Source organism: Pleurodeles waltl, chromosome 7 (genome assembly GCF_031143425.1).
Source record: "Pleurodeles waltl isolate 20211129_DDA chromosome 7, aPleWal1.hap1.20221129, whole genome shotgun sequence".
NCBI lineage: Eukaryota > Metazoa > Chordata > Amphibia > Caudata > Salamandridae > Pleurodeles > Pleurodeles waltl.
Window position 1 is genome coordinate 194,017,412 of NC_090446.1, and position 23,933 is coordinate 194,041,344.

The 23,933-nt window shown below is 41.9% G+C and overlaps 1 protein-coding gene across 1 annotated transcript in view; it reads left to right on the plus strand.

Moving 5' to 3' along the window:
- SERINC3 (serine incorporator 3) overlaps window positions 1-23,933 on the plus strand; it is a 121,351-nt gene that overhangs the window by 32,467 nt on the left and 64,951 nt on the right. The window contains exons 3-4 of the mRNA XM_069243559.1: window positions 6,737-6,930; window positions 12,805-12,884. Coding sequence (XP_069099660.1) covers window positions 6,737-6,930; window positions 12,805-12,884 — 274 coding nt within the window. The remainder of the gene's footprint in view (window positions 1-6,736; window positions 6,931-12,804; window positions 12,885-23,933) is intronic.

A 23,933-nucleotide genomic window follows, 5' to 3' on the forward strand; every position in this document is an offset into this window, starting at 1 on the left:
AGATTGGATGGTGTCTGTCGACTTGCAGGATGCTTATTTTCATATCCCGATACTCAAGTCGCACAGGAAGTATCTCCGGTTTGTGGTAGGGTCGCAGCACTATCAGTTTGCGGTCCTCCCATTTGGTCTTACTTCAGCACCTCGAGTCTTCACGAAGGTGATGTCAGTGGTTGCGGCAGAGCTCAGAAGGAAGGGGATAGCAGTATTCCCTTACTTGGACGACTGGTTGATCAAAGCCAAGTCCCCGGAGCTTGTGTCGTATCATCTGCAGTCAACAACCCAGTTGTTGTTCGACCTGGGCTTTTCGGTGAACGTGCCCAAATCTCACCTGGAGCCCTCTCAGCGCCTCCTGTTCATAGGGGCAGTACTGGATACAACATTGAATCGAGCCTTTCCTCCGCCTCAGCGGGTTCAAGATATTCAGGAATTGGTTCCAATGTTTCGAAATGGAGCGGTAGTTCCAGTCCTCAAGGTCCTTCGTCTGCTCGGTCTGTTTGCCTCCTGCATACTGTTGGTCACGCATGCTCGCTGGCACATGAGGGCTCCTCAGTGGTGCCTCCGAAGGCAGTGGTCTCAACACAAGGGAGATCTAGAAGGTGCGGTCAAGATCTCCAGAGATGCTGCTGTGGACTTGAAGTGGTGGATTGCGAGCAACAATCTTTCACAAGGAAAGCCGTTCACGCAGTCGTCACCAGTGGCCACGGTCATAACGGATGCTTCCACTCTAGGGTGGGGAGCTCATCTGGGGGATCTGGAGATCAAAGGACTTTGGTCTCCAGAGGAACAGAGGTTTCATATCAATCTGTTAGAGGTACGGGCTGTACGTCTGGCTCTCAAGGCCTTCCTCCCTTCCCTTCGTGGTCAGTCGGTACAGGTCCTGACGGACAATACTACCACGATGTGGTACATAAACAAACAGGGAGGAGTAGGGTCGTACCTTCTCTGCAGAGAAGCTCTTCGACTATGGTCCTGGGCAAAGGACCATCAGATTTGCTTGGTAGCAAATCATCTGGCCGGGGTCTTGAATGGTACGTGCGGACAGTCTCAGTCGCCAATTCTCGGCCGACCACGAGTGGCGTCTCCATCCAGATCAAGTCCGTTTAATCTTCCAGATGTGGGGGTTTCCTCGGATAGATCTGTTTGCCACTCGGGAGAACGCGCATTGTCCGTTATTCTGCAGCCTCCGGTATCCGGTGCAGGGAGCATTGGGGGACGCGTTTCTGATAACCTGGTGCGACCAGTTGCTTTACGCGTTTCCCCCCATACACTTGATTCCTCGAGTGTTGAGGAAGATTCGCCAAGACCGGGCCCAAGTCATCTTAATAGCTCCGGATTGGCCAAGGAGGGTGTGGTACTCCGACCTTCTCCAACTCTCGCTGTGCCCTCCGCTCCGTCTCCCTCTCAGGGCAGACCTCCTCTCGCAGTCGCAGGGGCAGGTTTTACACCCCAACCTCCAGAGTCTACACCTACATGCCTGGAGATTGAACGGGGCAACCTGAGTTCCTTCTCTCTCCCTCCTGATGTAGTGGATGTTATATTAGCGGCCAGGCGCCACTCCACTAAATCTATCTACGCTAATAGGTGGTCTAAATTTGTTATCTGGTGTGGAGAGAGACAGATTGATCCCTTACATGCTCATCTGTCAGATGTTTTGTCTTTTGCTCTGTCTCTAGCGCAGAAAGGTTGTGCAGTGGCTACCATTAAAGGTTATTTGTCTGCCCTGTCAGCCTTCATTTGTCTTCCAGATCAACCATCGTTATTTAAATCCCCTATTGTTCTCAGATTCTTGAAAGGTCTTCTAAATAAATATCCTCCAAAACCATTCGTGATGCCTCAATGGGATTTGTCCTTGGTCCTCACTTTCCTTATGGGGTCCCCTTTTGAGCCTATGCATTCTTGCCCATTAAGGTATTTGGTTATTAAAACAGTCTTCCTGGTGGCTATAACATCTGCAAGGAGAGTGAGTGAGTTGCAGGCCTTATCGGTAAAACCCCCTTATACAACTTTTTATGGGGATAAGGTGGTGTTGAGGACCAAGGCTGCTTTCCTCCCGAAGGTTGTTTCACCCTTCCATTTGGCCCAGACAATTACTTTGTCCACGTTCTATCCTCCGCTTCATCCTTCAAAGGAGGAAGAGAGACTACATCGATTGGACCCAAAGAGGGCGTTAAGCTTCTTCATTGATAGAATGAAGGATTTCAGGCTGGAGGATCAGCTGTTCATCGGATACGTGGGCAAGAGGAGAGGAAAGGCAGTCCACAAGAGAACACTCTCCAGGTGGGTTGTTCTTTGCATTAAAATCTGTTACTCTTTGGCAAAGAAGGATCCTCCTGATGGCATTAGATCTCATTCCACCAGAGCTAAGTCGGCCACTACGGCCTTGGCCAGAGGTGTTCCTGTGGTCGACATCTGCAAGGCCGCAACTTGGTCGTCCCTTCACACTTTTGCGAAACATTACTGTTTGGACTCTGAGGTCAGAAGGGACGGCCATTTTGCACGGTCAGTGCTGCAGGATTTTTTGTTTTGACCATACAGGCACCCTCCACCGGGAGTGGTACTGCTTTGGGACTCTATTCATTAGGTGAGGAATCCACAGGTAGTTGTATCCATCAGAAGAACGAGTTACTTACCTTTGGTAACGCCTTTTCTGGTGGATACATTAGCTACCTGTGGATTCCTCACGGTCCCACCCGCCTCCCCGTTGCCTTTCTGGTCTTACCAAGTAATCCTTGAGTGCGCTCCTCTTGGTATTCAAGGTTGCAATAGATGTTGTATATATGGATACTTGTGTATATTTATATGTATATATATATGGATATATCTTTGTGTATATACATGATTTGCATATATTTGTTGGTTTAAAAAAAAAAAAAAAAAAAGGAGAGAGTTATATTAAATTTACAGCCATTTTATTGCAATGTTGTGTATTTTACAATGTTATGGGATGTTGCCTTGCTCTTTCATTGCATTGGGTTGTTGTTCTCATGCACGTAAAAAATGTTGGTACTGACGTCGGCACTTCGTCGAGGACCTCTTATTGCCTGTATGACGTCAGACGGCGTCGCGTGGGCTAGAGTGACGTCCTTGTCGACGTGCAGAGACTAGGAAGAAGATTTCCGTCGAATGCTGGCGCCATGGGAGTATTAATTAGGTGAGGAATCCACAGGTAGCTAATGTATCCACCAGAAAAGTCGTTACCGAAGGTAAGTAACTCGTTCATCAGGCCCCTGTGGGATGGAGGGGATGGAGAAGGTTCACAATTATGCCTGTGAATCCAGCATTGTTCCAGCATGTTAAATAGAAGCCTACCGTGGCCGCATCAGCAAGCCCTAGGCAGGATTATGAACAGCTAGCCATGTCTGTGAACATAAGAGTAGAGCCTTAGAAGTAAACCTATCCGACCCTAGCCCAGAAATAAAATGAACTACAGTAATCACATGCTTTAGAGAGAGGACAAGATCCTACCAATACATTATTTTAAATGTAACAATTAGCAGAAGTGCTAACAATAGTGGTCTGGAGAACTAAGACATGTATATCAGACACTGTAGAAATAAAGGAAAAATCTTCAAATCAAAGACACCTGCATACATACAGATCACTTCCAGGAGGCCCCGCCTTTTATATGATAGAAACACTAGTAGGCTTTGTACAACAGACATCGAATATCTTACTATATGCAAACTGCCTGATCGGTTCCGATAGGATCCTGTGATATTCTAGTAGCATATGTACCTCGTCTACGTTTTGTAGGACTGGTGGTGTCTTCCTTTAACCTGGACAGCAGAACGGGTTTCTTCTGTTTCGTATCATTCCTTCAGCTGGACTCTGTAAGAAGTTATTGTGTGCTTCAGAGGTATGCTGTCTGTTGTTATAGCTACCTTCTTATTACCCACCAATATTTAAATATTATACTTGGACAGCAAGGTTGGAGGACATGACTTCTGAAAAATGATTTTTCTGTTGCTGGAAACTTGCGAACAATCTTGTAGAGGTTTTCAACTGATGTATTAAGAAGCCATAATTTTTTTTTGTAAATATAAATCTTCTTAGACCATTTGTCCACATCACACACTCTTGTGTATTGTAAACAAGATCATTTCCTTTTGCTTTAGAAGTGTATTGCTTAATAAACGATATTTTAAAGTTTTGGATAGAAGAACGTTCTTTCCATTTAGCTGCTAATTTAAGCCTCCCGAAGTATCGGAAAATATCTTATACCAGCTTTACCCCTCAAAACGTTTTTGTATTTTGAGATGCTCTACCATAAGATATGCAGTTGGCGCCATTAATAAAAAATATGTTAAATGTCTTCTAGCGGCAGAGCGTATACTACGCTGTTATCGGGGAATCTTTTCGAGCATGCACTGTCATGTCTGCTGAATTCCGCTTCCTCGAGACGGAGTTGTAAATATTTTATCAGTTGGTGGCGTGCGGGCCCCTTTCTTTAAGAAAACGAAAAAATAAGGAATTGTGAATTTAGTTTACTCGCAGTGTGCATCTCTCGAGTCTCCACAGATAATGATGTTATGAAACATATGAGGTAGGTTGACCTTTTAGGCAGTGTCCGTGCTTGAGTGGGGAAAAAGGGACAAGCGGTCCAATCTCTCAGAAATTCCGTGAAGATGAAGAATTTGATTTGGTCACATTTTTCAGCAGTTCTTAATTAACAACTCATGCCCGTGAGCCTGAGAAGAGCGGGTTGAGGCGGCGCTGTTGGCTTGCACTTCTGTGAAAACGTCAGTACATCAGCATACTCCCCGGCTTGGAACAGATCACCGTGGGAGCTTGTCCTTGCAGTCTCATCATATCTGCTCCACTGGCGAGCAGCCATGTGCGGGAATTATCAATCTTTCAGCGTTGTGGTGTTACTTTTTTTCTGTTGTATGCGTGTTTGGACGAGAACTCTGTGCTGTTAGTATTTTAAAGGAAATTCATCTATTGTATTTATGCCGCAGCTGCTGAATGCAGCTCGTCTGACTCTCCCTCCACTCCGACTAATCCCAAATCTTTCAGACTACAACGGACTCCCAAACCATGCTTTTCAAACTCTTCTCGCTTTCTATCCTGTTTCTCCTACTAGCAGACTGCACATGTCCACCATTCCCAATAAAATCTAACATTTTCCTTTTATCCCTATTCAAAACGCTGCATGAGATCTCAAGAGCGCACACACAGCACAAGTAATCCTAAAAGGGAAAGAAAGCATATATTAGTAATTCACCTATTACCTGGGGTTCTAGAGTAGCATTCTACTTACTGTAATGTCATTTAGTTGCATATCCGGGTAGTAAGCGCTATATAAAAACAAGTTACAGCTACAGTTCCTTTCTAAAGCTCTTTTTAGGATGCTAATTGGGATACAGGTGGACACGATGAGAGTGGGCATGGAAGCTGTAAAACATACCGGTTTTTTTTACAGTTGAGGTGACTTTGTATCATTAAATATTTTGGTCTAGGATTGGCATTGGAGAAAGCCCTCACACCCGTGAGATCATACAGAGGAGTGTGGCGGTTAACTGGTCAAGTCAATGGGACTTCTTGGTCTCTGTTGAATGGTGGGAGTTATCTGGTGCTTTCCACTGAAGCATCTTCTCTCATACTGCAGGTTGCACCATATGAAAGAGGTGTCTTTGCAGGTGGATTGGAGTGAAAGGATTATCACCCTTCAAAAAATGAAAGGGTTTCCCTAGCTGGAAGAGAGACCATAGTGTTCAGAGAGTATTCTGCAACTTTGACCAGACTGTGCCTATCTTGTACTGCTAAAGAACGTTGTCTACTGAGGGATCAAAACAAGTCTTCCCATTAAAGGGGAGATCGAAAGCTCAAAGCATGATAATCAGCATTTGGACAAACTGGGGTTGACCTGCTTGGAAACATTATCAGTAGTGTCCTGTGGTTTATAGGTCCGGAGCAAGGATGAATAACTGTCATGTCCCATGTCGCAGTTGCTGTCCATCTCTGGGCCTTATGGCATTGCCGTTAGCCTATGGACGGGAGAGACCACCCACAGTATGACACCTTGCCCTCCAGGAACGTTAGTCTCCTAACTGTTCAGCCTGCCCCATCTGCAGTTTGCAGTCCTCAACAACCCATCAGTGTGTTATTATTATCATTTTTTCCTTTCATGTACCCCCCTTTTGAATTACACGTTAATTATTTGAATACAGTTGATGGATATGAAATGCACATTTATTTGGCATTGTTCATTGCCAATTGATTATCAAGTCCTCCTCATGTATTCATGTTATTCCATCTCAGTGGAGTTCTCTGTTTCATTACTTGTTTTGAAATTATGAACAAGATTTCATTGAAGCTAATGATTTAACTTCTTGTTTTATTATTATTATCAATAATAAATAATGAGAATGTTTTCACAGAATGTAAGAAAGAGAGATTGAAAGGTTCTTTTTCTGTTGGTTATTTTCAGGAATTCTATAGTGATCAGATATGTTCTAAAAGCTAATCCTGCAGCGTGAGAGATGGAGAGGAAGTTCATACCAGAGACCTTGGCTCCGAGTTTATATTGATTTGCATTATCTTCCTGTTGCTGAAGGCCAAAGGGAGACACACTTAGCCTTCACTCTGCAGGCTTATCTGTCTGCCTATTGATACAGACGAGAATACCAGACACTGTTAATAGACTTTAGTAATTTTGCTTTATCTATTTTTTTACAGTAACCCATACATTTGAGTCAGTCACCACAGTGGTACTAATATGAAGTGTTTGTTGCAGATACCTGGCTTTTGTGAAAATGGATTTGGCACCAGTTTACCACATGTGGATGGATATGTAAACTGTGATGTGCTGGTTGGATACAAAGCTGTGTATCGAGTCAGCTTTGCAATGGCAATATTCTTCTTTCTTTTTGCTATACTGATGCTAAATGTAAAAAGCAGCAAGGACCCACGCGCTGCAGTGCATAATGGGTATGTATAGTGGCCATCGGCATTGTTGTTTCATTGGAATTCATGCAGTTATGGTTGGTCCTTTACACAGAAATAATTGCACATCATTTAAATAAAGAACAAATAAAGTTCCACAGAGATACTCCCTGACTTCACTGATGGAATTTTGGGGTGAAAGGAAGGTCTCATTTCAGTGATATTCTCCACACAGCACTTATATTTACCAAACTAGAGATTTGCTGCTTGCTTCTACGTTTTGTTGTCTCCATTGCTGCCCTTCCACTTGCACTTGGGCTTCATTTAATGCTGGTGTGGTTAATAGCATCCTTGCTGGAGATATGCTACATCTTCAAATAGTAGTGGCGTGCCCTTGATCCAATCCCGATTGTAAAACCAAGCAATACTCGTGCCTCAGTTTATCCCACCTTATATGATGTTTTGTTTTTAAATTCTATATTTATGTCAGCAGATAGATCATGCTGCTTATTGCTCAACTGTCACATCACTGAAAAATGTCAAAGATGCCCTCTTTGATCTTTGAGTTAAAATAGTGTTTACACTTTAGACATCATATTTGACATAAACCTGTGTCTTTGTCAGCATTGCAGTCATATTTTCAATACTCGGACCTACCATGTTAAATCATTGTCAAGAAAATGTTACTTTCTTAGCCACAGATGGTCTTTTTTCGTGATAAAATTCTCTTTTCTAAGAAAGGAAGTTCCACATCCTGAGCGTATCTCTCCCTATCAGGCTGTTAACATAGACCATGAGATTAACCAAGTTGTACTATCCAGCAACAAACGTTCAGATGGGCAAAGCACTTCTTTGAAGGACCAAACTTGTGAATAGTTCTGACATGTAGGAGAAAGTTCTTGTATGCACACCAAAATACAACAATTAGCCTTTTAGATAATTTACTAGCCAACGGTTCAATGAAAAATGTAAACAAAATTGAAGACAGAAGGGCATCCTTGCCTGGTATCTCGCTTTACCCCAATTCTAAGTGCCTCTTTGGTGTTGACAGTCACCCTTGCCTCTGCACCGAGATATACGTTTTTCAACATTTCAAGGAACTGTGCCGGAAACCAGACCTATCTAGAATAAAAAAAACAGAGCCTGCCAATTCACCAAATCAAAAGTTTTTTCAGCATCTATCACTCAAATGGCCGCTTTCCGCTGATTATATGAGAAGTAGTCTATAGCTTGCACTAAAAACTTAGTATTGGATGCCATTGTTCATTGAGGCAAAAATCCACACTGATCTTGATTCATAACAGCTTTCGCCCAAGTGCCACTCATTCAGCCCAAATTTTTAATTAACAGTTTATAATCTGCATATAACAGGCTAGTAGGGCAATATGAGTTAGCATTTGAAACGCTTTAATCTTTTTTCAGAAAGCTCACTATAACTGATTCCTTGAAATAGTTAGGGACCCCTAATCCTTTAATTTGTTTGAACAGCCTTGTCAAAAACGGGAGGAGCTCTCTTATAAACATTTCATACACTTCGGTCAGAATTCTGTCAATTCATGGGCTTTTGCATTTTTTATTTTTTTATTTTTTTAAGTGCATTCGCCACCTCTGTCTGCTTGATTTTCTGAGAGAGACCTTCCTTACAATTCAGGGGAAGCTGAGGTAAATCAAGTGATTCAGAATAAGACTCCAACTGAGGTCGAAAAACCTTAGCTTCTTGATATATGTGTCTATAATGCCCTACAAAGACTTCTGCTATTACATCATACCAGTGCTAGTATTTTTAAGCTTATTCACCTTCTGTTGATTTTTAAAAAAGTTTTGTTGACCAAGCCAAATGTTTCGCGATTTGCTGACTCTCCTCCTATACCCTTTGCTGAAAGACTTTTATTTCCTGCTATTACTTCCACCACGAAAAATCTCTGGTGACTTGCTTAGCCCTTTCTAACACACCTTTCTTTTCCTTATTCTCTGCCATATTAGCCGATCTGCTCTTCGATGCTAACAAGTTAGTACAATGCCCTATCCACATCAATTTGAAGTTTCTGGATTTGCTTCCAGCGGTTCCTTTTCTGTCTTGCTTTGTAGGCTATGACTTGCCCCCTAAAGGTGGCTTTAAATGCTTCCCAAACCATAAAATATGATGCAGAGTTATTATTAATCTAAAAAAATCCCTTCACAAAACATTGCGTCTCCTCTAGCCAGTTACCACCCAAAAACAACACCTTATCAAATGCCACCTAGGCGCAGTTCTTTGAAGTGAACCTGGCTCAAATTGTAGACTTGTCACCGAATGATCAGAAGATGAGATACTCATAATCTCTACGGCACCCCATTTCCATGAATTAGATGTCAAGAAAAAATCTATTCTCAAGGCTGAACAGAATTGCTTAGAGAAATAGGTGTATTGTGCTGTCTCACATTACAAATCTGCCAAGGATCACCTAATCCAAAATCATGCTTTATTAATTGCAATAGACTAGCGGTTTTTGGCTTCAGTTGTTTTTAGCACTGTCAAACCCTCCGTATCCAGAGTTAAGTCATGAATTTGCATCAAGAGATTGCGTATCATCAGACACAGGTCCATAATAGTTCACAAAATTTACCCTCACTCCCTGAATTATTACTTCCACCAAAATCCATCTCCTCTGCTTGTCCTTATGAACGTCTTTTATTTTGCACGCTAGGGAATCAGCAAATAATATTGCCACGCCTCTCATCGCTGCCCCTGCAGAAAATAAACATATGGAAAATCGCTCTAGGAAGTGCCTTTTGAGGGTATTGCTTTGCAGATGGGTATCCTGAAGGTATATAACATATCGCTGATAAGACAGAAACTGTTTCAGCAAAGCATCAGTTTTTCGCTTATCTCCCAACCCATTCACATTACATGAAAAAATCTTTGCATATTGCATTTCACCTTAATTAAAACAAATATAACTATGTGACCTACTATCCTACTTTTACTGCCTTACTGGTTTCTCGATTATCAACTTGCACATCATATACTGGCACCTCTTGCCACTGGTCGCACTTGGTTCTAACTCTGCCATTTTGAATTGCAAGAAACACCCCCACCACTGTGCCCAATCCCTCCACTGTCCTTGTAGGGTGCCCTGACACTGCACCCAGCCTTCGTGTTTAGACTCTACTCCCTTTACGATGAAATACACTAATTATATGAGGACAGTTTCTCAGTCAAAAACACTCCGACAACCCATCATTGCCAAGGGCCTTCTTAGCTTTGCAACCTGCAGACAAATTTTTCACACAAATATTTCTACGATTCCCTTGTTGTCATCTTATTAAAACCCAAACCATTCAAGATTTTGTCATTTTTGCAAGGAAAGCTTGGGCATCTTCTACTGCTTGAAATACAAAGAATTGACCCTCAGCTAGTACTTTGAGTTTTGACTGCTGAAACAATTTGAAGTGTGTACTCCCTAATAGCTTGAATTCTTTAACCAGACTCATTAACGTCCTTCTGCGTCGAACTGCGGACATCAAATCCCCCTCCTCAACTCTCCACTCGACCACACCCAACCACCGCGACTCCTTTCAGTAATGGAAGCTTACCTCTGGGGAGAGGAGGGAGCCATTCAGCCTAGAGCCCACAAGCTGCATGTCGACCTGCTTCCAGCTATGCTCGCAGTATCTCCATTGTTGGCTGTGATAACTCACACCTCTCTCATACTACACGCCTTCCCTCCTGCTGCCGATCCTGGCCCATCACGGCCTCAGACAAAAGCAAGAACCACATCAAAACCACTCAGCGCGTCCCTGGTACTGCTATCTCTTGCCGCACACCAGAGCGTCCGCCATCTACGTATGGGAAGAGACCACCTCACACGAACGCTAGCAGCCCGGCATGTGGGCCCTGCCTGCTAGAAAGCATATGGGTTGGTGGTATTGAGAATGTGCATTTTCCATTTTGTCGAACTATTTCACTTTTATTCAGGATTCTGCTGTACAGGCTATTAGAACTTCTTCTTGAAAACTGCCTTATCCTTATTGATCTAATGTCTGAAAACTAGGCAGAACGTCTTTAAACTCCACAATCCAATGTTGCATAGAACGTTATGTTAAAATAAAATACATTCCTGTATCAAGCCATATCTTGTGTTTTCCCCTTTACCTCATAGTAATGTACTTGTCTCATTGAAGGTGAAGCTGTTGTTGCACTGTCGGCCTCCTGGCCTTGTTGCAAGAATTGGTGTGATGAACTTTGAAAACTTACACACACTGTCATAATGGCATAGTAATAAATAAAGACATAGAAAATATTTTGAGGTAATAGTGGTTCTCCAGTGTATTAATTGTCTGCTCCTGCAGGTTATAACACCTATAAATTGTGTGCTCTAACACAATCAGCCTGAATGGAACACAAGACTCATTCCTCACAGTAGGTTGGGTGGCAGGTAAAAAGACAGTATGGTCCTGTAGCAAAGGACAAGAGGCAGTGCTTAACTAGTAAAAGAATAAGTATGATGTCAAAAAGTTTGACTTTGAAGCCCCCACCCAACGAAATGTAATAATAGCATGCTGGATACTGAGGCAGTCTAGTCTTGGTTCCAACTTATGCCTCTTTAATTCAATAACAGACACTCTCTGTGCCTCGATCTTACTCTAGCAGATTCTTTTTCTTCCCTTCTTTCTTACTTTATCACAATATTTCCCTTTTTTCCTCTTTCATTGTTTTGTCTCCAAATGGCCATTATAGGACCTGTAGAGAGGGTTGGCAGGCTGCTAGATATTGGATTGGAGCCTTCCACGAAAGGACCACCCACAACTAAATCCTCGGATCTCCGGAAACATCTGAAGGGCACAGAAGATGAACCCTGAAGACCCAAAGATTTTGTAGTAGCCCTGCTGTCTTTTAATCTTTCCAAGGCTGAGTCCAACTTAGTCCTAAACAGTCTCTCGCCATCAAAATGGAGGTCCATCAACATAGGCTGAACATCAGAGGAAAACCAGAACCTCTATACCAAGCATGCCTCCTAGTCGCAACAGAAGTGCCCATGGCCCTAGCAACTGAGTTTGCAGTGTCTCTGATTGAATGACCTGCTTTGCTGCCGCTTGACTGTCCTGCAACAGTTCACTAAAGTGCCCCTGCACATCCTTTGGCAATCTTGGGGTGACTGCTTTTGCTGAATCCATTAAGTCACAGATTTATCTCCCCAGCACACATGTAGCATTCAGAATTGTATATATTTATTTGTATAAACAGTTATTGTAATGTGTGTGTGTGTGTATGTGTGTATATATATATATATATATATATATATATATATATATATATATATATATATATATATATATATATATATATATATATGTAATTGTTGAGTTGGCACATGTTGTGCTTGTGAGGTCAGTATTCACCTGTTCGCCTCAGAGGCACTGAGTCATTACTGGAAACCGGGGGACCCCAGCCTAAATATTGTCTTTGATTTGAAACTCAAAATGGTACACAAAAATACGGAAACAAGCATTCATGAAACACATACACAAATGATAACACATTTTATTTAATTTGCAAACAAATATCCTGCTCCCATGAATCAATCTGAGGATAATAATTTAATTTTTAGCCTTCAATTTCAAATTCTTTGACATTTACAGTACGTTTTAAAATGTTCAGTTGTACATTTAGTCACTTTATTTATATACACTTTATTAATCTGTTAGTATTATTTAATTTTCTGCACAGTCAGGGACCCCCTGAGGAGGCTTTGCGGACCCCCAGGGGTTCCCGGATCACAGGTTGGGAACAACTGCTTAAAATTATGTAGAGACTTAAGTTGATGAAACCTTTACATACATCAAATGAGGTAAAGTTACTGTAGACATTTTATACAGTGTAAGCTATAACCATGCATAATGTTTGACTTCTGTATTTTTCTGATTACTTTTTAATAGGTTTTGGTTCTTCAAAATAGCTATTATAATTGGAGTTATGGTGGGAGCTTTCTACATTCCAGAGGGTCCTTTCACAAGAGGTATTTTGTGGTTTGCCTTTCTTGGATAAATGCAATTAAATTGAAGTTAATATTACAGGATGTACCCCTCACAAACAGTTCTAACAGTACAAGTGTAAGATAGTTTAAAGATATGGTCTGCCAAACAAACATACCTCCCACTCCCTTTGTTTCTCAACATTTTAAAAATTGACATTTGTTGCATTGGTAATACTGTTGGATTTCAAGGTTGATTGGCAGGCTGCTTGTCTCCATAGTGCTACATAGTAAATTGTGAAAGCACTACTTGGGATCCAACCAGGATATTTAAAGACTCCTGTTTTTTCTGATATGCTTTTGCATTTTGTTTTGAAACATGTTTTTAAGGGTGTTTCCCCTTTAAAACGTTTTTGTTCGTCTGCAGGATTACAAGCGTTACATATATAACACCTTTTGTGTTACCTTTAAAGCAGAAGAGTTTTAAACACATTAACGCGTGCTTTTCATTTACTCCTCCAAAATGTTTGCAGCGTAACAATTCCATTTGAAAGAAAAAAATAAGCAAACAGTAAATTCAGTTGAACCCCTTAGCTGCTGGGTCTCCTCCTCCCCCACCTGCAGTGCTGAGCCCTTTTTTTTTTTTTTAGCTATTTGGGGTAGTTCGCATTTAGGCCTTCATAACGTTTTGTCCACATAGGCTATCCATGCCAAATTTGCGTCATTTTTTTCCAGCATCCTAGGGTTTATAAAAGTACCCAGAGTTTTCGGGTTCCCCTGGAGGAGACCAAGAATTTAGCCAAAACACAGCAAAAAATTTTTTTTTTCAAATAAAATGGGACAAAAGGGCTGTCGAAGAAAGCTTGTGGTTTTTTCCATGAAAATGGCATCAACAAAGAATTTGCGGTGCCGAAATCACCATCTTCCCAGGTTTCAGGAACAGGCAGACTTGAATCAGAAAAACACATTTTTCAACACAATTTTGGCATTTTACTGGGACATACCCCATTTAAACTATTTTTTGTGCTTTCAGTCTCCTTCCAGTTCGTGACAGGAATGGGTGTGAAACCAATGCTGGATCCCGGACAGCTAACCATTTCTAAAAAGTAGACAACATTCGGAATTCAGCAAGGGGTCATTTGTGTAGACCCTACAGGGTTTTACTCTAGAAAATTACAGCTGAAAAAAATTTGAAATTGAGCAGAAAAAAAACAGCTATTCTTCTCCATGTTTTACTCTGTAACTTTTTCCTGCGATGTCAGATTTCTTAAAGCAATATACCGTTAAGTCTGCTGGACTCTTCTGGTTGTGGGGATATATAGGGCTTGCAGGTTCATCAAGATCCCTAGGTACCCAGAGCCAATAAATGAGGTGCACCTTGCAATGGGTTTTCAATCTTTGCCATGTATACAGCAATTAATTTGCTGAAACATAAAGAGTGAAACATAGGTATCAAGAAAACCTTTGTATTTCAGAAGTAAACACAAGATAAGGTTTTGAGAAGCGGTGGTTATTTACACATCTCTGAATTCCAGGGTGCCCATACTAGCATGTGAATTACAGGGCATTTCTCAAATAGATGTCTTTTTTACACACTGGCTTACATTTGGAAGGAAAAAATGCAGAGAAAGACAAGGGGCAATAACACTTGTTCTGCTATTCTGTGTTCCCCCAAGTATCCCGATAAAAATGGTACCTCACTCTCGTGGGTAGGCCTAATGCCCGCAACAGGAATCGCAACATGGACACATCACATTTTTACATTGAAAACAGAGGTGTGTTTTGCAAAGTGCCTAGCTGTCTATTTTGACCTCTGGCTCAGCCGGCACCTAAGGAAACCTACCAAACCTGTGCATTTTTTTAAAACTAGACACCTCGGGGAATCCAAGATGGAGTGACTTGTGGGGCTCTCACCGGGTTCTGTTACCCGGAATTCTTAGCAAACCTCAAAATTTGGCCATAAAAACACTTTTTACTCACATTTCGGAGATAGAAAGTTCTGGAATCGGAGAGGAGTCACAAATTTCCAGCCACCCAGCATTCCCCCGAGTCCCTTGATAAAAATGGTACCTCACTTCTGTGGGTAGGCGTAGTACCCGTGGCAGGAATAGTTCACACAACAGTCAATGTTGTTCCCTACATGAGGGTAACTGTTGACCCCGGGGTGATCCATTCCTGATGCAGGCACTATGTACAGGCCCTCAAGTGGGGTAGTGTTTTTATCAGGACAGATGGGGAAACACTGGGTGGTAGGCATTTTGTGGGTCCCAGTATATTCCTGTAGTTTGTGTGACAGAAATGCAAGAAAAAATATGAGTTTTTATTCAAATTTTCAGCTTTGCAGGGTATTCTGGGTAAGAAGACTTTGGGGAATCCACACAAGTCACACCTCTGTGGACTCTCCGGATGTCTAGTTTCCAGACATGTCGGGTTTGGTATGTTTCCTATAAGACCGCCAAGCCCAGGACCAAAAACCCAGTTGCCTGCCTTACAAAACCAGTTTTATTTTGATGTCTCCACAATACGATTTGAGCAGTGGAATTTGGGTCTGAACTAAATTGGGGAGCTCCCAAGAGAGCACTCTCTCTGTGCTTGCCGCCGGATGCACCTGCTCTCTGAGATGGGCTAACCCGCTATTGTCCCATTGCACAGACTGTGCTTGCAAAGGGACAGCAGCCTCATTACCTCCTCATAATCACTGAAAGAGGAGTTATCGAATGGGACTCCTCAGACTGAAAAATCACTCCCAGAGTCTGCGCCATTGTCCTATCCCTCAGATCATGTCTCAGTATCTGCTGTCTCAGTCTCTGACTCTACCTCAAAGCAATGTACTCAGCTATTTACATAAAATACAGATTTGATCTTTGCAGTAGGCATATAAACTTTTGGCGCTACTTTATCACATCAAAACTGCCACTAGACAAAAATCTGATCCTTTTGTAGCAGAAACATAATCACAAGACTTACTTGACTTTTTTATTGCTGGCTAAAAGCTACAGTTGAAATGCATCAGTTGAAGTATGTGCATTGCTTTGAAGACAACTGTTGGCGAATATATATATATATATATATATATATATATATATATATATATATATGTTCGATGGTATGAGTAGCTGCAGATACACATGCTATGCATAGCTCTTCCGACATCTAGTGTTGGGAGTGTTACAAGTTGTTTTTCTTCAAAAAAGTATTTTCGGAGTCACGGGATCGAGTGACTCCTCCTCTTGGTGACAGTGCGCATGTGCATCAACTACATTGTTAGATTGTTTTCTTTCCACTGTCGGGTTCGGACGTGTTTCTCTCACTCCGAGATTTCAAATCAGAAAACCTTAGAAAACCTATTTAATAGTCGATATTGTTTCCATCTAACAACGAACCGGTAGTACCGTCTGAATCTAAATTTCGCCCTTCGGGACGCATACTCCTGACTCAGGCCTGTTCGGGCCTACCGCGTGAAAGCCTGATGGATCGGACTCCATTTCGATTCTGCCCTGGGTGCCACGCTAAGTACCCATATGCAGACCAACATCTGGTTTTTAATTTGTGCCTTTCTCCTGACCATTGAGAAGAAGATTGCGAGGCCTGTCGATCGTTTCGATTGAAGAAGACTTTAAGAGATCCTAGAGCACGAAGATTGGAAATGGTATCGAAAACCACAGAACATCTCGACGTCACGGAAGAAGAGCAGGCGCAGACAGCATTCTCCATTCGAGATACTGGTTCAAAGCAGGATCCGAAGAAGATAGACCCATCATGGCTGGCCAGCATGTGAGTACGTCTGCCCCTACTCTCATACATAAAGAAAACTACAGAAGGCCTTGGGTACACCACTGCCCGAAGGCCATGGGTCGGCCTGAAAAAAGACTGTAGGCGCCAGACCTTCGGGTTCGGCGCTAAAAAAGGCCACTCCTCCGTCTACTTCGGAGTCGAGCAAGTCGGTCAGAAGTTCCACCTCGGACTCCAGTAAGTGTCCTCACTCCTCGTAGTCGAAGATTCAACACCCTACTTCGGAGCCGAAACAGCCGACTTAATTTTCAGGACCGAAAAAAATTCAGACTTCGGAACCAAAAAAAGCCTCATACCCAGAGGAACAAGGACTTTCAAGTAAACTTAAATCTCGAAGCGGATGAAAGAATCTTACAATCCTGATCATGAGGACACTGAGATTCAGCCAATATTGGACATTGTGGATGAAAGACAATCTAGAATTTTGACTGCACCTCCTTTAAAGACTAAAGGAAAGCTGGCCTTTTTCGAGAGGAATTAGACTCTGCTCAACCACCAACAAAGGTTCAAAAACAAAAGGAGAAGCCAGCATCTCTCCCTACTTCTCCTTACTCTCCACACCTTTCTTTTTCACCTCCTCACACTAGTCCACCACCATTGCCTTCTCCAACACACTCACTATTCTCACATGGAGATACAGTGGATCCTTGGGATCTGTATGACCCTGATCCCATTCCAGACAATGATCTTGATCTATACCCCTCCAAGCCTTCTCCACCAGAGGACACTACTGCCTACACTCAGGTAGTTTCTAGGGCAGATGCTTACCATAGGGTGCTTGTGCACTCTGAACCCCTAGAAGAAGATTTTTTATTCAACACTCTGTCTTCCACTCATTCTAGATACCAGTGTCTCCCAATGTTGGCTGGAATGGTCAAACATGCTGACCAAATTTTTAGTGAGGCCGTCAAAGCTAGAGTAATTACTCCTAGAATTGACAAAAAATATAAACCTGCTCCTACAGACCTAGACTACATCACACATCAAGTTCCTCCAGACTTGGTAATGGTGAGTGCAGCTAGGAAAAGAGCTAACAGCCAATCATCAGGAGATACTCCTCCACCTGATAAGGAGAGTAGGAAATTTGATGCTGCTGGCAAGAGAGTAGCCACGCAGGCGGCTAATCAATGTTGAATTGCAAATTCACAAGCACTCCTTGTCAGATACAATAGAGCCCACTGGGATGAGATGCAAGATTTCATACAGCACCTCCCAAAAGAGCATCAAAAGAGATCACAAAAGGTTGTAAAGGAAGGACAGGCTATAAGTAATAATCAGATAAGGTCTGCCCTCAATGCTGCTGATGCAGCCGCAAGGAGTGCAAATATAGCCATTACAATACGAAGGAATGCTTCTGGTTTTAAACCAGAAATTCAACAAGCAGTACTTAAAATGCCTTTCGATAAAAAACATTTATTTGGGCCTGAGGTGGATACTGCCATAGAGAAACTGAGAAAGGACTCATACTGCAAAGGCAATGGGAGCATTATATACCGCACCATATAGAGGCTCCTTTCGCAGGCCCCAATTCAGAGGAGGATTTAAGCCACAATCCTCTGAACCTTCTATCTCCCAGTCAAAGCAAGGACAACAGACACAATATCAAAGAGGGGGCTTTAGAGGGTCCTATAGAGGACAATATTTCAGAAACTGAGGCAAATTGCAAGCCTCGAAGCAAGCCACTACACCATCCAGTGCCGCCTTTCCCACCCCTCCACCACACACATCTCCTGTGGGAGGAAGACTACAACAATTCCACTCTCATTGGCAAAAATTCACCACACACAATTGGGTGTAATCAATTATCCGCAGTGGCTATTGCCTAGAGCAGTGGTTCCCAATCTGTGCGCCGCAGCTCCCTGGTGCGCCGTCAAAACTAGCCAGGGGCGCCGCACACAGTTTGGGAACCACTGAGCTATCCATTGCCCTTGGCCCAGTTTGAATAAAATAAAACAACACAATTAAAAAACACAGTTGTAGCAGATCTTCTTTTTTAATTTTGTCCTTGAGCGCCCTCAGGTGGTTAAAGAAATTGTTGGCAGGTAGTCACTGCCGACCCAAACATGGTGTTCCTTAGTTTGTGCAGGTTGGATATGGAGAAGAGGCCTGTACCGGTTCTGGCGGGTGCAGGAAGTGCAGAAGCATGCTTAGCATTTTCATGGGAGGAAGAATCGTTGTGGTAAGATCTTCTGTACTGGGAGCTTTAAAAAAAAAAAACTACAGAATGTAAGAAAGGCTCTGCCTTTTGTGTTCAGGGACCTTTGAAGAACATGGTAGTTGGTGAGTGTGTGAGGGTCTGATTCTTGATTGTCTGCTGTAATGACGCAATATTGTTTAAGCAAACAGTCTCCTTTGGGGAATTTTGCGTAGAAGCTACTGTTTACTGATGTGGTTGGATTGCTATTAGTAGAGCACTTAGAGCAAGTTAAAATGTTTTTAGCCAGCATCTTTAGTACATAAGTGCAATTTTGAGTTTATAATGGTAGGTCCTGAAATTTCGTGACATCCATGCGACAATATAAACTCTTCAATTTGTAAGTATTCTCACAGTTGATCTCCTCGTACCATACCATGCCCATTTGTGTCACAGAATCCACTTTTATAAAGTTTTTTAAGTCAGTGTACACTCCAGCAATCTCAGTATTAACCTCAACAGAAGGGTTTTACTTTATTGTGAACTGTGAGAAAGTAAACTGTGTCCAATTGATTCTAAAAAAACAAAAAAAAACAACAACAAAAAACAATTGGACTTCTCTTTCCAGAATAAAGTAAAGATCGATTCAGGCATGACAGGAACACAATTTCATTTATTGAAGGAGTTTGTATAATGCTTCTGATTCAAACAATAAAGAAGCAGAAATGAAAAAAAAAAGTGTCTTCGTTCATAGGAAAGAAGATGCATTGTAAATATCAATGCAGCTATGGCTCATTAATGGCTTTTCATTTGGGATTTTAAAATTTCCAGCTTGGATTGGATTGGGCCAGCAGACAACAGTGAAGTGCACTGCAAGTAAACTAATACTTCATCATCATGCTCCCACATACACTGTCATGACGAGATGGGAAGAGGAAAGAAGAGAGAGAGACAACATATGGAAAAGAAGAGAGGAAAGAGCACAGAATAAGGGAAAGCTAGAGAAGCAGATTGATAAAGGCAGGGCGAAATGAAAGGCTGGAGAAAGAATGAATGTAGAAGAGAGAGAGAGAGAGAGAGAGAGAGAGAGAGAGAGAGAGAGAGAGCGCAATGGATTAGTAAAGTGAAAGAGAGTAGAATGAGAAGTAAAATTCTAGACCAGGGAGCCAAATAACACAATGTTCTGTTACAACAGGAAGTACAATCCCTACTACTAAAACAAGCAATAGAATTGGTCCCACATTCTCAACAAGGAACAGGTGTATGCTCAATATACTTCCTCATTCCCAAAAAAGATGGCACTCTAAGTCCTATCCTAGACCTCCGACCTCTCAATCTATACATCCTGTCAGAACATTTTCACATGGTAACTCTGCAGTATGTCATTCCACTACTACAAAAGCAAGATTACATGACTGCTTTAGACCTCAAAGATGCGTATTTCCATATAACCATCCATCCAGCTCACAGAAAATACCTCAGGTTGGTCATAGCAGGAAAACATTACCAGTTCAAAGTTCAAACAACAACAGCTCCAGGAGTGTCCACAAAACGTCTAGCAGTAGTAGCAGCCTACTTAAGAAGACAACACATTCACGTCTTTCCATATGTAGACGATTGGCTAATAAAATCAAGCAGTTTTATACAATGCCAATAACACACTCAATAAAAACACTGCATACACTAGGGTTCACTCTAAATTATCAAAAGTCACACCTTCAACCAGCACAAGTACAACCTTACCTAGGTGCTATTCTAAATACTCAAAAAGCCCTAGCATATCTAAATACACAAAGGATACAAGCTTTCCAAAATATCATCCCACATATCCAACCAAATCAACAATACACTGTAAGATTTATCATGAACATTCTAGGGAGGATGGAATCTTTCATAGCTATAGTTCCACATGCAAGACTAAACATTGCCTATCACAACAAAGGTCACAGGCACACGGTCAGCTTCAAGATCTTGTGTTGATGGGCCTCCATACACACACGTCCCTTCACTCGTAGAATCTCTGCAATCTAATGAAGGGGTAGTCATTACAAGACCATGTACCTCAGGCCATAATAACAACAGACACATCAATGATAGGTTGGGGAGCTCATCTCAACAATCATACCATTCAAGGGAAAAGGGATCCCAAACAGAAACAACTTCACATAAACCACCTAGAGTTATTGGCAGTGTTTGTTGCCCTAAAAGCGTTTCAACCCCTTCTCAAACAGAATAATGTTCTGATAAAAACAGACAACATGCAACCATGTTTTACCTCAAAAAACAGGATGGGACACATTCATTTCAACTGTCTCTACTAGCCCAAACAATATGGAAATAAGCAATTCACAATCACATTAATCTATTAGCAGAATACATTCCAGGAATACACAATCAGTTAGCAGACCTCCTGAGCAGAAATCACCAACAAACTCACAAATGGGAGATTCACAACCAAGTACTTCAAAAGTACTTTCAAAAGTGGGGAACACCAGAAACAGACCTATTCGCAATAAGCGAAAACGCAAAATGGCAAAACTTTGCATCCAGACACCCACATCCTCTATCCAAGGGCCATGCTCTATGGATCAACTGGTCAGGGATATTTGCTGACGCTTTTCCCCCTCTCCCACTCCTTCCCTTTCTGGTCAGCAAACTACGTCAAACATCTTTTACCATGATATTCATAGACCCAACATGGGCACTCCAACACTGGTACACTGGTACACAACACTCTTAGACCTGTCTGTAGAACCTCATTTCAAACTCCCAAACAGACCAGATTTGTTGACACAGAACAAAGGTCAAATCAGGCACCCAAACCCCAATGCTCTCAATTTAGCGATTTGGCTACTGAAGTCATAGAATTTGGTTACCTAAAACTTCCATCAGGATGTATGGAAGTGCTTAAACAGGTATGTAAACCTACTACCAGACAATGTTATGCTAACAAATGGAAAAGATTTGTTTACTACTGTCTAAAAATACTGACCCACTCACAGCGTCTATACAAGATATTGTTTGCTACCTACTTCATTTACAAAAATCTAATTTAGCTTTCTCATCCATCAAAATCCACCTTACTGCAATATCTGCATATTTACAACATATTCAACATACTTCTCTATTCAGAGTCCCTGTTACTAAAGCTTTCATGGAAGGATTAAAATGCATTATTCCACCTAGGGCACCACCTGTTCCTTCTTGGAATCTAAATATCGTACTTACAGACTCATGGGTCCACCTTTTGAACCCATACACTCTTGTCAAATTCAATTTTTAACATGGAAGGTTGCCTTCCTTGTAGCTATTACTTCATTAAGAAGAGTTAGTAAAATACAAGCCTTCACTATTGAAGAACCTTTTTCCGAAGTACACAAATATAAAGTCGTACTTAGGACAAATCCAAAATTTCTACCAAAAGTAGTATCTTCTTTTCACATCATCCAAACAGTGGAATTGCCAGACTTCTTTCCACACCCAGACTCAGTTGCAGAAAGAGCTCTTCATACTCTAGATCTCAAAGAGCTCTTATGTACTATATAGATAAAACTAAGGACTTTAGGAAAACAAAACCACTTTTTGTTGCTTTTCAACAACCACATTAAGTCAATCCTATATCCAAACAAGGCTTAGCAAGATGGATTGTTAGATGCATACAGACATGCTACATCAAGGCAAAAAGGCAACTTTTGATCACTCCTAGAGCACATTCTACAAGAAAGAAAGGTGCGTCAATGGCATTTTTAGGAAACATACCAATGGCTGATATATGCAAAGCTGCCATATGGTCTACACCTCATACCTTTACTAAACACTATTGTGTGGATGTTTTCTCACAGCAACAGGCCACTGTAGGCCAAGCTGTCTGAAGAACACTATTTCAAACAACTTCAACTCCTACAGGCTAGCCACCGCTGTTATTTTTTTTTTGGGGGGGGGGGGTCTAACTGCTTTGTACTTTATGCATGGCATGTATATCTGCAGCTACACATGCCATCGAATGGAAAATATCACTTAACCAGTGTACATCTGTTCGTGGCATGTAGTGCTGCAGAGTCACATGCACCCTCCCTCCTTCCCGGAAGCCTGTAGTTGTTTAAGTTTATCATTTGTACATATGTAGATACATTTACACTTGCATGGACATCTCTTTATATTCTTATACACTATTACTCCTTCCTGAGTCGATGCCCATGTGCACTGTAACCGAGAGGAGGAGTTACTTGAACCCGTGACTCCGAAAAGACTTCTTCGAAGAAAAACAACTTGTAACACTCCGAGCCCAACAATAGATGTCGGAAGAGCTATGCATAGCATGTGAATCTGCAGCACTACATGCCACAAACAGATGTACACTGGGTAAGTGACATTTTCCATATATATATATATAGATCTATAGATCACTTTTATATGTGGTTCTGGATATATATATATATGTTCGATGGCATGTTCCGCTGCAGATTCACATGCTATGCACAGGTCCTGCCATCTAGTGTTGGGCTCGGAGTGTTACATGTTGTTTTTCTTCGAAGAAGTCTTTTCGAGTCACGGGACCGAGTGACTCCTCCTTTTCGGCTCCATTGCGAAACTGGTAATGTTTTCCCTGTATTACAAATCTGAGATATTTTCTGTGAGCTGGATGGATGGGTATGCAAAGTGTTCTGATCGGATGTAGAGCTTGAAAGTCCTGAGATCTAATATTGGTCTTAATGTTTTGTCCTTTTTGAGAATGAGGAAGTACAGGGAGTAAACCTCTGTCCCTTTTTGATGATGCGGCACAAGTTCTATGGCTTGTTTGAGTAATAGTGCCTGTACGTCTGTTTGCAACATTGAAATGTGTTGAGATGGAAGTTTGTGCGCTTTTGGGGGAATGTCTGGAGGAATTTGTGTGAACTCTATGCAGTGACCATGTTGGATAATGGATAGTACCCAGTTGTCTGTTGTGATGGGTAACCAATGGGCGTGGAACTTTTGCAGTCTTCCTCCCACAGGGGAAGTTTGGTGAGGGAAGGTGGTGGTAAAGTCACTGTTTGGTATTAGTGGGCTGTTTTGAGGATTGGTATTTTCCTCTAGATCTGGGGAATTGTCCTCTGTAGGATCCCCGAAACCCCCCTCTCTGGTATTGCCTCTGGTAAGAGGGTTTGACCTGTGAGGTAGATGGCTCA